The sequence below is a fragment of the Convolutriloba macropyga genome, chromosome 1, assembly GCF_964194025.1.
Source record: "Convolutriloba macropyga chromosome 1, txConMacr16.3, whole genome shotgun sequence".
In the NCBI taxonomy this organism is placed as follows: domain Eukaryota; kingdom Metazoa; phylum Xenacoelomorpha; order Acoela; family Convolutidae; genus Convolutriloba; species Convolutriloba macropyga.
This window is the reverse complement of record NC_134468.1, coordinates 76,868,028-76,883,292: the sequence shown is the minus strand read 5'-3', so window position 1 is coordinate 76,883,292 and position 15,265 is coordinate 76,868,028. Positions and strand designations below refer to the sequence as shown.

Here is a 15,265-nt window from a genome sequence, read left to right as displayed (position 1 = left end):
TATCACATTTAACTCCGTTTATTCGAATGCCTCTTTTACAAACACAAAATAATTATTATGCAATAACTTTTATCACTGGGTATATTAAAAAAGCAAAAAAAAAATCAGGATTGTTTGAAAAATTGTACTTGTCAGAATCAGGGACAAAAATATGATTTACTTCATTAAAAATATATATTTTCCCGCAAACTTATCTTGGAATAACACTTTTTGTTCAAAATCTGACTAAAAAGTGCTAATTTTAAAAAAAAAATACGCCTGCCACGTTTAACCATAAAAAACAACTGAACTTAACCTTTTGAAAATTGTTGTTCAATTGAAATTTTAAATAGTTTTTCTTGTGCATTTTACTTTGTGCATTTATAGGTATGATTTATTCGCATTGATGTTTTTCATCTTGTTTTGTCTATTTCTGGAGCTAAAATATATATACATTTTACAAAATGCAGCAAAAATGGCAGAATCTGTAAGTCTTATCAGATAAAGTGTGAAGCAAATGCGAAGTTTCAGCAAACTCTTCTTTCGAGATTTTTCTCAAGCACGGAGCATTCCATACATAGGTTTTTAACTCCCATTTGAAATAAAAAGAACATAAATTTTGAATGGATAAAAGAAAACGCACTAAAAGTTAAAGAATAAATTGTAATTTTTTTTGCTCCAAAAGCAATGGCGAAAAAACTGATAACAAACGAATGCAGGGAAGCTTCCACATTAACTGACATGTCACTAATTTAACCGAAATAAACTACGTTTACATAGAAATAGAACAAGATTGCCGTTAATTAATATCAGTTACACAAGTTACGAGAAATTACTAGAAAATTTGAAAAAAAAAACAAAAAGATAAATTTAAAAAAAATTAGGAGGCGAGCAAAATAAGAATAGTACGTAACATTTAAAGAAGGAGCTAGCATATCATTAGTGAAATATGTCTCGAAGTTTTTAGTTTACAAAGCTTTCACTGCTATATGGTTAAGCAGCCAAAATATTTAAAAATTGGAAACTAACTATAACAAGAAAATTGAAAAAAAATAGAAAAATACCAGTTTGTACACGACATATATTCTTTCAACTGCATTACAATAAAAAACTATTCAAGTTTGAAATCATCAGACAACTACTCAGAACAAAACGTGGAGATTTGTTGTTTAATGAAAGCGTCAAAAACTATCCTTAGTCTAAAGATTTGAAAACGATGCAGTGAACAGTTGAATATTTTAATTACATTAGTTCTCGAAAAAACAATAGTTTGTCAAAATTTAAATCTCTGGCAATGTACTGCCAGCGCGGACAATGACAAACGCTAAATATAAACCATAAAATTTTTAGGAAGAAATGAAACAATGTTTCTTTCAAAATCAGACTCGATGTCAAATAAGGACTAGACATTGATTTGAATTATATACTGGAGAAAATTTTTAAAAAAGAAAAAAGAAACAACCAAAAACCAAGAATGCAAGAATATATATTGGTTCCAAAAATGGTAAACTTTGCAAGTTGTTTTCTCATCTTCAATACACTTGCAGCATTCTATCACTAATAGATGTCATAAAAGCAGTAAAAGCCATCAAAAAATCTGGAGCCTAAAAAGCACTGACTGAAAAACCCACTTGATGTACGGCAACTAGATCTCTTATATCTACTGATTTTGAGTAGAAAAATGATTTTAAACTCATTTAAAAAAACTGTATTGAAAATACCGCTGGAGACCAAAATTTTCGGTCGCTCAGCAAAAGTTTCTTGAAACCTAATTTTTTTTAACTTTTTCGGAAAGTGGCTTTAATAATTTTAAGACTCCTTCATCTATTTGCACTTTAAGTCAACAATTCGTCTTCATGTTAGCGATTTCCTGTTTCAAACACACTTCAACAAATTAATAATCAAGAATGTCAATTAATCTGGCTCTCCGCCAATACTTCTCTTCCAGTCGTAAAAGCGTTTTAATCACGCAGTACTTACATTGATGCTTGTCGTCTGACGTAGACAGGTATCAATGTAGTTACTGGTTAGTAAAGATAGCCGGCATATGGCCGGAAAATAGCCGCAATGGACGCTTGTGGCCTTTCATGAATTGAAAAAACTAAAGAGATTAGATAGACAGATTGACTACCATCCTTTAATAGCCCACTAGACTTTTTGGTTAGATTTGCACTGTCATTTTCATGAAACACGTACGCTCTATAAGGAAAAAACCCTAAAGGAAGTTTTTCGAAATCAATATTTGAAATCAAATCTCAAGACTCTAATGCTCAAGAATTAGAACATATACGTTTGACACTACCTAGATGCACACTATTTGCCTTTAACTAGTAAATGTTCATAGAATTTAGAGTTCGTTAAGCGAGTTCAGAAGAAATTTTTTGAGTGAGGTAAGTTACGCAATTGACCTGAAAGTAATATTGACAGAATAAATGACGTCACGCACACGTATTTTATCTGCAAAGCAGTACAAATCACTGAAAATGAAAAAGTCGGTTCCAAACAGTCAGGTCGCAAGAATCATCGATGGAGACGACGAATTATAAAAACATAGCAGGACAAGTCCTGAAATACAATCCAAAGAATTGAATGAACAAGATAGAACTACTTCACCTAACCAGCAGATCACATGAACAGCGCCTATCAAAAAGAACAAAAATCACCAAAGTTTAAGAAAATGAGACACACTAAACAAAAGTTTAATCATTGCTAAAATTTTTGAGGCTTTTGACCCGAAAAAATGACAAATTATTAAATATATTGAAAATTTAAAAACTAGAAGAAAGTTTGATAATTTCGCAACCAGTTTGATAAAACAAGATTGACAACCGTTACAATGCCATTAGAAATTATGCATCAACTTATTTTTGAACCCTCGAGGAGGTTTTATGGCCCCTGAGGTTTTTAAAGCTCAAAAATGACAAAAAATTTCAAAAGTTGTGAAAAAAATGCAAAAGTTTGCATAATTTTTTGTGAATGTTTGCATTACCAAAAGATAAAGCTCGTAAATTGGCCATAGCAAGCAATTATATTTTGCAAAAGACCTTTATCAACGTCAAAACAAAACTAATCAAACAAAAAATTTGGTAAAAAACATAAAAAATTGCACCATTTTGAGCTCAAAAACTTCTAAATTGACCCTTTAATCTTAAATTTAGCCCTTCCTAGCAGCTTGAGAACATCTTTAAAAAAATCGGAGTACCAATACAATTCAATTCTTGGATTGTAAAAAAAACCGGGATGTCTCCAATAATAGCCGCTATTGCTTAGCGACTATTAATAAATCGAATGATCAAAAAAATGTCTAAGTCTTCATTTACAGCTGTGTAGGAGTATCAAAAAAAAGCTTATTGATCAAATTTGTTGTTGTTGATATCAAAGACTTTGTCTGAGGGTTCAAGTTTAAACCAACTGCGGCAAGAATGCACCGTAACCTCAGTTGAAAAAGTGAACACAAATTGACACTGACGGGAAGCAGCTGAAAAGTCTGAAATGGTATCCTAGTTTGATTATTGTGGCAACTTCGAATCAATATATTGATAACTGATTAAAGAAACATTCTTTATATCCACATGTTCAGTCGATCATAAATACTAAATTGCTGGGTCTAGGCCTTCCATATACTCAGTTCTACTAACTCAACTATTTCTAAACCAAAAATAATTAACTAATCACACCAATTGTTCTAAATTTAACTTTGTGATAAACTATCTCTTCAAAGTGGAAATAAGATATGATTAAGGCTGGGAAATATAGAGCGACGAGACTTGGAATTTGACAAGCAATAGTTGTTGAAAATGATTGCAGCTGCCAATTTCGAGCATATTATTTCATTTTGCATAATCTTAACGCAGTGAACGGGGGAATCTTTACATCAGTAAAACCTTTTTTTAACTTGATGCACAGTACCATCACTTAATACGTAGCGCCGGGCTATCGCTCATATTCTAAAAATGAAAACAAAAAAAGTTTGCTGTTTAGAACCTCGTCAGGTGAATAAATGACGTCACGCACACGTATTTTATCTGCAAAGCAGTAGAAATCATTGAAAATGAAAAAGTCGATTCCAAACAGTCAGGTCGCAAGAATCATCGATGGAGACGACGAATTATAAAAACATAGCAGGACAAGTACTGAAATACAATCCAAAGAATTGAATGAACAAGATAGAACTACTTCACCTATCCAGCAGATCACATGAACAGCGCCTATCAAAAAGAACAAAAATCACCAAAGTTTAAGAAAATGAGGCACACTAAACAAAAATTTAATCTTTGCTAAAACTTTTGAGGCTTTTGACCCATAAAAATGACAAATTGTTAAATATATTGAAAATTTAAAAACTAAAAGAAAGTTTGATAATTTCGCAACCAGTTTGATAAAAACAAGATTGACAACCGTTACAATTCCATTAGAAATTATGCATCAACTTATTTTCGAACCCTCGAGGAGGTTTTATGGCCCCTGAGGTTTTTAAAGCTCAAAAATGACAAAAAATTTCAAAAGTTGTGAAAAAAATGCAAAAGTTTGCATAATTTTTTGTGAATGTTTGCATTACCAAAAGATAAAGCTCGTAAATTGGCCATAGCAAGCAATTTTATTTTGCAAAAGACCTTTATCAATTTTGACAAACGTCCAAACAAAACTAATCAAACAAAAAATTTGGTAAAAAACATAAAAAATTGCACCATTTTGGGCTCAAAAACTTCTAAAGTGACCATTTAATCTTAAATTTAGCCCTTCCTAGCAGCTTCAGCACTAAGCAATTTAAAGACTACTATAGCCCACTTTGGGTTTCTTATGAAACTTAATGCCCACTGGGCCTTACCAGTTTATCCCGTTTTGAAAGATCAAAGTCATGAAAATTGTGTGAAAACATCTTAAAAAACGACAGAGTACCAATACAATTCAATTCTTGGATTGTAAAAAAACCGGGATGTCTCCAATAATAGCCGCTATCGCTTCGCGGCTATTAATAAATCGAATCATCAGAAAAATGTCTATGTCTTCATTTACAGCTGTATAGGAGTATCAAAAAAACGCTTATTGATCAAATTTGTTGTTGTTGATATCTAAGACTATGTCTGAGGGCTCAAGTTTAAACCAACTGCGGCATGAATGCACCGTAACCTCAGTTGAAAAAGTGAACACAAATTGACACTGACGGGAAGCAGCTGAAAAGTCTGAAATGGTATCCTAGTTTGATTATTGTGGCAACTTCGAATCAATTTATTGATAACTGATTAAAGAAACGTTCTTTATATCCAATTGTTCAGTCGATCATAAATACTAAATTGCTGGGTCTAGGCCTTCCATATACTCAGTTCTACTAATTCAACTATTTCTAAACCAAAAATAATTAACTAATCACACCAATTGTTCTAAATTTAACTTTGTGATAAACTATGTCTTCAAAGTGAAAATAAGATATGATTAAGGCTGGGAAATATAGAGCGACGAGACTTGGAATTTGACAAGCAATAGTTGTTGAAAATGATTGCAGCTGCCAATTTCGAGCATATTATTTCATTTTGCATAATCTTAACGCAGTGAACGGGGGAATCTTTACATCAGTGAAACCTTTTTTTAACTTGATGCACAGAACCATCACTTAATACGTAGCGCCGGGGTATCGCTCATATTCTAAAAAATGAAAACAGAAAAAATTTGCTCTTTAGAACCTCGTCAGGTGAAATTCTTCTCAACTATATGCTCAACTGGGTTTTGTTTTTTGTTCAGTCAACTTTGGCGGATGGATTTGCGATTGATATCATTAGAAAACCTTTAAATGTAGAATATATATTTTAATTTTTTTTTCTTAGGGTCGTTGAGGTTTAAAGTTTTGTGAACAAAAAGCTGATTTCCTTAGTTTTTTCACACTTTTCGTAATTAATTATGCTGAAGTATGTTAAAATTGGCAACGAAGTGTTATTGATTTTAGGTTTAGCGATAAACAGGGGGATGCTGTTTAATCCAAATTTTCGGCTAAAAGTTAGGTAAATTTTTCAAAGTTCGGTCTCTTTTCAAGAAAAATTTCAGTCAATGTGTTTCTTTAACCCACCAAAGTTTCCGGAAGTACAGTTCTAAAGACCGTTGACGCAAACTTTGTCAACTCAGATTAGAACTATGTTTGATTCTGATTCCTAAAAGGGTGTTCTGGAACTAAACAAAATGTATCTTATATTTTTTTATTTTTGATATTAAGAGTTTATCTCCAGATTATGTATGATGCTAAAACTTAAAACATCTAATTTTTTTCGGAGACGCCAAGCAATAGCAATGCTAGTCTTAGGTCTTTCCGTTTATCAAATTTTTACGTTTTTTGTCGATTACAGGCAGGTCAGTTTTCATAAGATCTGTCACTGTTCAAGGTTCCAATGACAGATCTTATCGTCGCTCAAATGAGGCAAATTGGACATCTATTTTGTTTCAGAGAAAAATTCGTGACTTTCATGGCTAGCATAGAGTGTTTTTCTTAACTATCAATGAACTCTTAAGTTTTTCCTAGATTTGTTGCCCTTTTTGTAGTCTTACATCCTAATCTCATTATTCTCAGGTCCAGTTGGCTTTTTAAAGCTGTATATGTGAGCCTAAATAACACTTTCAATGCCACCTTCTTTAATTGGAAACAAAAATGAATCTGTTCAGCGGTTTTATGATTAAATTTGTCTGAAAACGAGTTTGTCTGAAATTTTTTTTATATTGGATAACTGACCTTAATTTAAGATCTTTTTTGATGTCTTATCACACTATCACTTTAATGACTCTTCCCGTAGGCATTAGGAGTAAGACCATTTAAATTTATGTAAAGTTTTCAGTTAATAGCTTATGGTTTTAACGTCTTCAACGAACTGTTCTCGCAACTTCTAATTGAATTTTCCATATTTTTTGTTCTTTTTAAACGAATGACATATTTGCAAATCAAGGTGATTGTAAATGGCTTTCAAGGAGGCGTAAAAAAATTTAATTGCTTTAGTTTACAGCTAATGATTTCAATGAACGTGATTTTAAATGCTTTAAACTGCCAGTGTATTTTCGAACTTATTCACTTTGTTAAGCGTTTTGTGGTCGTGCAACTTAGTCTCAATTGCTACAGTTCCCGTCTGCTTTATTGTGAAGCAGAGAAAAGTTTTTTCAAAGACATTGTGTTTCAGCTGATTGTCTTATAATTTTGACATTTTGTGCCTTCATTAGAATTAAAAAATTGGTCCATGAGTTTTTGATACGGGCCAAAAATTCTGGTTGTTTATGATTCCATATCTTAATGCTTATAAAAACCTGAACCATCGATTGTTCAAATGAGGTAAAAGTGAGCTAAATAGTCTCTCATCTTATATTTTTTAAATTTCGGTAATATTTTTGCGTTTTACCTGTTTTGTTGTAATTTTGTTGTCTTAAAATTTAAACTAAACAATGACAAATCTCATTGACTTTTTTAGGTTCTATATTTGATTTTATTATGTATTTTTGGTCGTATAATATTGGTTTTTACGACTTTGAATCTGATTTTTCGATTTTTGATTTTCAAGTTTTTTTGGTTTTCTTAAATCGATTTGTTAGCTCGTCTCATAAAGGATCAACCCCATCTGGTTTCTAGTAGAGGAAACGTCATTTTATTTAGATAAGCTTCTATCTGATTCTTCATTGTCTTTATTACCAATTGTTTCTAAAAATTTATATTGATTTATGGCCTCAAATAATGTTTTTTTGCCATATTATTTTGCAGTTTGTCTAATCTCGTAGTCCCAATTATGAAAAGTTGCATTAGTGGTATTTTAATTCTTGTAGTGGTTCGAGTTTTTTTATCAGTTGTTCATTTGGGAGACAATTAAGTCGAAAAAGAAGGAGCATGTTAGGAACATTATGGTCTGGCACATTACCGAGCACCTTTGTTGTGGAATTTTAAAAAGTTATCAAATTTATGGTTTGTATGATTTCCCGTTGAACATCAAAAGATAAAAAAGAATGAAGAAACGTAATAGCTCTCTTGTAGCAGGGAATACTCATAGTCTGTGAAAAATGTCTCTCTGAAATTTTATATTTGTAGTGATCAGTTACGCATTTAATGAGCAACTCTAGCATTCACTAGAGATGATGACAAACAAATAAACTTATAATCAAAATTTTTTAAATGCCAGCTCGAGATCTGCGCTAACAAACAATTGAACAATGAGCATGCAGATATCCATAATAGCGTGATTGAGGTAACAAAACTGCTTTTTTATTGAGAAAACGAAATTAAAAAATGATAACAAATTTTTGAAATGACAACACGGTGATCTGCAATGTTCCAACAGTGGTCTAAATGCTTTAATTATTTTTTAATTGACCAACAAATTGCCTGAAAAACTTACATCTGCAGTTAATTTGAGTTTTTTTGCTATTTCCATAGGCTGGTTCTCATTATGAAAAATCTATGGATGCAAGTCATTGGCAGATAGAAACGCAAATGTCGAGATTTTTGTGTTTTTTATTTGACAACTATCTTTAATACAAAGACATTGCTGCCGGAGATTTTTTTTAAAAAAATGTTTTTAACATAACTTCCTCTCGTAGAAAAAGTACAACCCCCTAACTGTTGGTTAACTGGTTTTTATACAACAACAATTTGAAGCGGTTGGGTTGAAAGTCACTAAAACGGTGAAAGAAAATTTACTTTCACTTTAACAAGTTTTACTTTGTCTTCTATCCACCACCGTTTTTGACTACGTAATTGACAAAGATTTTCACTGCTGATTTTCTTCGGTCAATCTTTCTCTTCATTGGAATATCCAAGTTTCCAGTTTTCTAAGTTTTCAAATTCGACCAAGTCAAGTATGTACCTCACTTGAACGTCTCATTTTTGACAAAAATTTTATTTTCATCGAACAATCGAATCAGTCATTTTGTAACCAAATAAATACAAAAGTGGTTTGATTATGGAATTCCGGACAATTTCACAGGTGCTTTGCTTAAAAGCAAGATAATTGGAGGACCAAAAACTATCTTGCATGAGTAAGCAAATTTGCGAAATGAAAAGATAATATATGAGTTGACAATACGGATATTATTATAAGACGATTCTTGGACGTTACTTTTCGGCAAGAATTTCTTTAAAAAAATCTTTTTGTTTTATTAATTTTTTCAATGAAAAATTTTTCCAGAGTTACTTGGGAAAGTTTTCGCAAACAAAATAAAAGTGCAATAAATGAATAGTGAACTTTACAAACACGAAAATAAAAAAAGTAAAATTCAGTTATTTTTTGTTTCATATTCTTTTCATTACATATTGGCCCTGGTTTTGCTTCTATTTTTATAATTAACTTTAATTTGAGAGGAAAATTTTTAACAATAAATTAATTTTAAATTGTTTTCAAACAATGCGTTTTTGGCGGAATTTTTAATGTTGCAATACGAGCACCCGTAAGCCGTATCTTGCAAAGTCTATGCAGGATCATTGAAAGAACTTTGTATTCAACTGTGGTTATCATTTCTTAGCTTTATTATTCATAGTTAGTTATATTAAACCTATTTCGTACAAAAATTATGAAGGTACAGTTTCCTTTACAAAATTTTAAAAACCCTCTCTACGTTTGATAATCTTTAGAATTTATCCAAAATTGACACATCTGAACTGATTAACCCTGTGGAACTCTAACCTTGCTAAACTGTTCTCTAAGTTTCCATGTCTTCTGCCTTTCCTGCAGAGCGATTGCAAATATCTCCATGACTGGGATAAAATGTGGGTAATGATGCTCAAATTGACTTTCTCCTTGTTTTCCTTCAGCTGTTGATTCGTTCAGGTCTCCTGTGAAGTTGTTTGTGTTGTTTAACCGACTATTGTTGTTGTTGTTTGGGCCATTTAAGTCGTTGTGGTTGTGAAGGCAACTGTTTGCGTAAATATTGCTCGATTGTTGATGATTGTTTTGTATTGTGTTTGTAAACAAATCTGAACAAAACAAATCGTTGGTAAAGTCTGAAGGGAAGAAATGATCAACGCCTTTCGGATAATTCATTGCGAAATTTTTCTTATTTATAACCAGTAGTTAGTAAAAAAAAATTACTGAATCAAATAAAAAAAATTATCAAGTTAATGGCCAAGATTTGTTATAATTTTGTTATAACAAGATATTGTTATAATATTTAAAGGAACGGAAATCGGCTAATCCAATAAATTTTTACCAGAAAACAAGATTATGTTGAGCCAGCATTTTATTATTGAATTTTGGCGAAAAAAAATGCGGAACAACTAGTGAGTTTTACATATTAAAAGAATTGTCTCAAATAACCGAAATCGCATAACACTTCAGTAATCGGAAAGAAAAGATAACCATTAATTTTTAATGGTTAGAATCTGTGCAAAACTACAAATTACAATTGAGATTATTTTACACAAAATAAAATTTTTCCTCAAGAGCTAAAGCAAATATATTGTTTATTGTAACTGGTCAGTGTTATAAAAGTGAAGTAAATGTTATTGAGAATTTCAAAACATCATTCAAGTGATTTATTTACTCGGAAATTTAAAAAGTGAAAAGCATAAAATCAAGATTTCCTGAAAATTGCCTTGATGGTGGAAAGTTATGGTAATAAAGTGGTATTGAAACTAGGTTTTAATCCAACCGGGCGAGCAAATAATATACAGACGCGCTAGAAATGCGATAAATTTTTAATAAGGAGAGCGTGTGAAAAATACACACGAAATGTTATGAATAAAAACGGCATCATCTTGAAAAATGAGTTAAAATCCATTTTTGGGGGCTATTCCGGTGTATACAGGCGAGGCGGTTATGGCAAAAAGTAGCTGGTATTTTTTTTACAAAATTGCGGGCGGCTTATTTCAAAGATATGTTAAGTAGCAGAAACAAGGAAAAGGAGGTATAGGGCAAGTGAAGCGAACGGAACAGGGTGGGGTGGGGTGGGGGAGGGGGGGGGGGGGGTAGAAGTGGGTGAGGGCAGTGAAGGGGAGGGGTGTTTGGATTTACGGTTATAGCAAGTGATAGGACGGGAATTAGGAAGTGTGTATTAGATTGGGTAATAATAACAGACGAAATTTAAAAGGACACGTGATATCCACCTCGGTGGATAGAGGATTGGTGGTTAGGGTTGCGGGCTGGGAAAGGCTAACGCGCAGAGGGGTGGGGAGGAGGAGAGGGGGTGAGTGGGGTTGGCAAATTGTTTCAGGAGTGCTTGCGATTGACATAGCTACCAATTGATGCCAAAAAATTGCCGGAGACATTCGTTCATTGATCCAAATTTATCTCAGCCTATTTTGTAGAAAACTGGATTGTTTCAATTGAAATTTTGCAAATTTATTGGGGTGACGTTATAGTTTTCAAACAAAGCTCTCTTTACTTTTAACCGCTTCGCTTTCGTGAAAAAATTTTTGACGCCAATTTACATAAATATTATTGTCATATAACTATGGCAGTGCTATTACAATATTTCAGCTAATTTTGAGATATTTAGGACTCAATAATTACATCGCGGCTCAAAAAATTAGGTTTGAAATTCTATCGGTTAAGAAAGCGTTCGTATTGCCTTCTAAGGAAAACACTGGCTAAACAATAGCTTGTTAAAATTCGCCAGATAAAAATTAGCCCGGGGACAGAACCAACAAAACACTGGGTCAAAATTGGTCCAAATCACTTCCACCAGGGCAATGCGCCCAGACAGGTAAGCAAGGAATGCGGGGTTATTGGGTAATTACATCCCAGCCCACGCCACGAAAGAGACAGAAAGGGGGAGTGTATGAACAAAGTGTGAAATAAATTGCCCAAATATCCCCCACGCTCTGTGCACACACCAATTCATCACCGGAAAGACAGTAAATTTAAAATAGAGTACCAACTTCTGCCCAAAATGGAAGACAAAATAAAGATGTCTAAGTTAGAACGGGCTCTAACTCGAGCATAGCTTCCGGTCGACCACCGCCTGACCAACCTTGGCTGCAATGGTGCTGCCACTTCAAAGTTTCAGCTGCAAAAAAAGTGGCCATAATCTCCTCAAACGAGCTATGCTAATTGCAAAAAAGCAAACCTCCGGGGAATAATGCTGGTCGCGCTGAGAACTGACTACTGTTGATATTGTGCTGTTCATGTGCTATTACGCGTAGAAACCAATTATTATTATTATTGATAAAAGTTCATAAAAAAACATTGTAGCCTATTCTATATCCACAATTGCTTTAAACTATCTCGAATTATGGGAGCCCTAGTCATTGACCATTGCAATTCTTTTAAGATCTTACAAGATTCTTACCAATACTACATATCTTGTAATTGCTTATAAGATAGAGCATACCTTGTAAGATCTTGTTAGACATTGCATATCTTGTAAGATCTTACAAGACAGAGTGAATCTTGTAAGAGGTAAGTATCGCCTTATAAGATATTACAAGATTTGCTCTGTGGAAGAAAATAGCAAAACTTATAAGAGTAAGATAATTTACGTAAGATTTTGTAAGATTTGGTTTGTATATGAACATTGTAAATCTTATAAGATGTAAGATTTATTACTTACGATCTTACAATATTAGCTCTGACAAAGAACAAAACATATATTACACACACATCGCGATCATATCTAGTTTTGGTCTAAACATTGGTCTAAATTGGAGTCTGCTTATAAGCGCACTTTAACAATAATGATCTTTGTCTACGGAAAAATGAGCGAGTTAGGGTAGGGTATACAAAATATTTGCCAAAGACAATCTTTCAAAATCTTACAAGTCGTTTTAGCTACTCATGTATCTTCATAGGTTCTTAGCAATGCAAAAAAAAACTTGGAGATACTCACAAGATCTGTTATACCGTAAGCGAATAAAGTGTTTCTGTCTTAGCTTCTATTCATCAGTTCATCCAAAGCCTTAATCTTAAAAAAATGTTGTGTTTCTTATAAGATTCTTATAAGATCTTGCAAGATAAGTTTAATCTTATAAAAATATTGTGTGCATTATAAGATTCAATTATGATCAAACAAGATCTGCTTTAATTTTAGCAGAATAATGTTTGTGTCTTAAAAGATTCTTGTAAGTTGTAAAAAGATACGTTTTTATCTTATAAGAAGATTTTGTGTCTTATAAAATTCTATTATGATCATACAAGATCTGCTTCAATCTTAGCAGAAAAATGTGTGTCTTATAAGGTTCTTGTAAGGACTTACAAGATATGTTTTAATCTTGTAAGAATAAGGTATGCCTTATGAGATACTTATAAAATTTTACCAGTTGTTACTATTTTTAGAAACTCTTACAAGAATAAAACATATCTTAAAAGAATTTTAAAAGATCTTACGGATTTTAAAAACTCTTATGAGATCTTTTAGGTTCATAGTAAATCTTGTGAGTGTCTTATACAATCTTACAAGATTAATGCGTTATCTTGTACGGCCAGATAAGAATCTTATGAGATCTTATTAGACTTGCAATGGTCAATGACTAAGGAGAAGAAACATAGACAATAAACCAGTCATGAAGTACAGCAATTAATTGATTGCAATTGATAGCTATGAGAAAGGTAACTTTTTCAAAAGGTGTATTTTTTGCTCAAATGTAATTAGAAAGTGCCAAAATTTTTCTGCATCAATTATCCTGAAACTTTGACGGACACAAACAATAAGCATGAACTTGTCACTAGATATAGCTATTTTTATTACGAGGTTAAAGGCTTAAATACGCCAAAATATTAATGATACGCATTTTTCTGAAAATATCCAACGGTTTCAACCTCAATAATTATTTTCAGCACTTTTTGACAATTGGCATGGTTTTTATGGAAAAATTTTCTCCGGCCGACCAATAACAATTGCAGTGCGTTCAATAAAAACAAATAAAGATTCACTGAGGGGCATTAAGTGTCAAGCAGTTTTGTGTTTTTATTTCTGATTTCACGGGTTGAGCATCATAAACAATCTCAGTAATTATACAGTCATAGGAGAATTGTTGGTGTCAATGATACCAAGTCATATATGGTTTTATGAAATTTAGCAAACCTACTAAGAGAAGAAAGGCTCTCGAGAAACATTAAAAGATCTTAAAAGGAAAAAGTTATTTGCACCAAACTTAATTATTTACTGTATAATTCACTCAGGCTTTTCAGAAAGTGCTTAATGTCTCCTAAAAGCCCAGAATTTTTTTGAAAAATAAATAGATTTAAAAAAATAATATCTTTGTTTTGCAATATATCAGTCGGGATCAATGCGTCACCACAGTTTTTTTGTTTTATGTGAAACACACGTATGTACCGGTATCATCCAATAGCCGAAAACAACACTTAGAGACAAACGCTTACACTTATTTTCGAAACATAGCAGTCTTCGTTAGCTCTTGTCCTCGGGGAAATTGCTTCTTGCTAGATCTACATTGCAATTGCACCAAAAGCTCTTAAGAAACTAAAATAAATAGGAAAAAATTGGTTTTATGAACCGTAGCAACTATAGAGAGATCATATATGAGTCTTAAGAATCGTAAAAAGATCATACTAGGTTCTTAATAGCCATTAAACATTACATATTATTTCCTCTAGTCATTACGAGATCTATGAAACATACAATGAAATTTTATTTGTCTTATCTGAAATCATATATGTTCTTCGGTTTATCATCATGAACGTTTGTCTCGGTTTATTAAGTTTTTTGGTTCCATTTATTAGAACTTTATTTGGAAAATGTCCATAAAAATGCAGCAAGAATAATTGCAATAACATAGTGCGTAAACATAGTGAGCAACTGATAAAAATTTTTATCGATAGAAATAATTAGATTGGTTTTTGCGCATTTCATTGTGTGCTTTTTGTTTCTTGAAAATACAAAAAATAGAGACTTTTTAGATTATAAGAGATTTTTACATTTTTTCTTAAATCTAAATAAAAACAAAACCATCCCATAAAAATTATATCTGATCAATTTTTGTCATGATTTGTCAGCTTGTGTTTTGAAAACACGTGTTTAGATTTCGAAAAAGTCATTTTTACAATTTTCGGTTTTACAAAAAACAACTTGACAAATTTAGGCTCACTTTGCTTACTGCTGTTTGTTAAAAAAATCGACCTCCTTTTTTCGCATAGAAAATCTCTTTTATGGGTACACTATGACTTTATGAAGAAGCTCTCTTCTTTGTTGCTTAAATCATTTGCTAATGAAATTACCAGCTCATTATAAAAGAAATATAAAGCCGGATTTTTCAGAACTATTGTAAAATTTCAAAAGCATTTCTTGGGCTTGAGCAGTTTTTTTCCAAGTACTTAACCTAGAATAATTACAAGTGTAGCAAAATTACACCTTTCCAGCAAGTACTGAAATTCTGGGT

The 15,265-nt window shown here is 32.2% G+C and overlaps 1 protein-coding gene across 1 annotated transcript in view; it reads right to left on the bottom strand.

Annotated features, from left to right (window-relative positions):
- Nucleotides 1-15,265, bottom strand: part of LOC142342850 (uncharacterized) — a 111,970-nt gene that overhangs the window by 80,170 nt on the left and 16,535 nt on the right. Inside the window, exon 2 of the mRNA XM_075394477.1 lies at nt 9,618-9,907. Coding sequence (XP_075250592.1) covers nt 9,618-9,686 — 69 coding nt within the window. The 5' untranslated portion in view covers nt 9,687-9,907. The remainder of the gene's footprint in view (nt 1-9,617; nt 9,908-15,265) is intronic.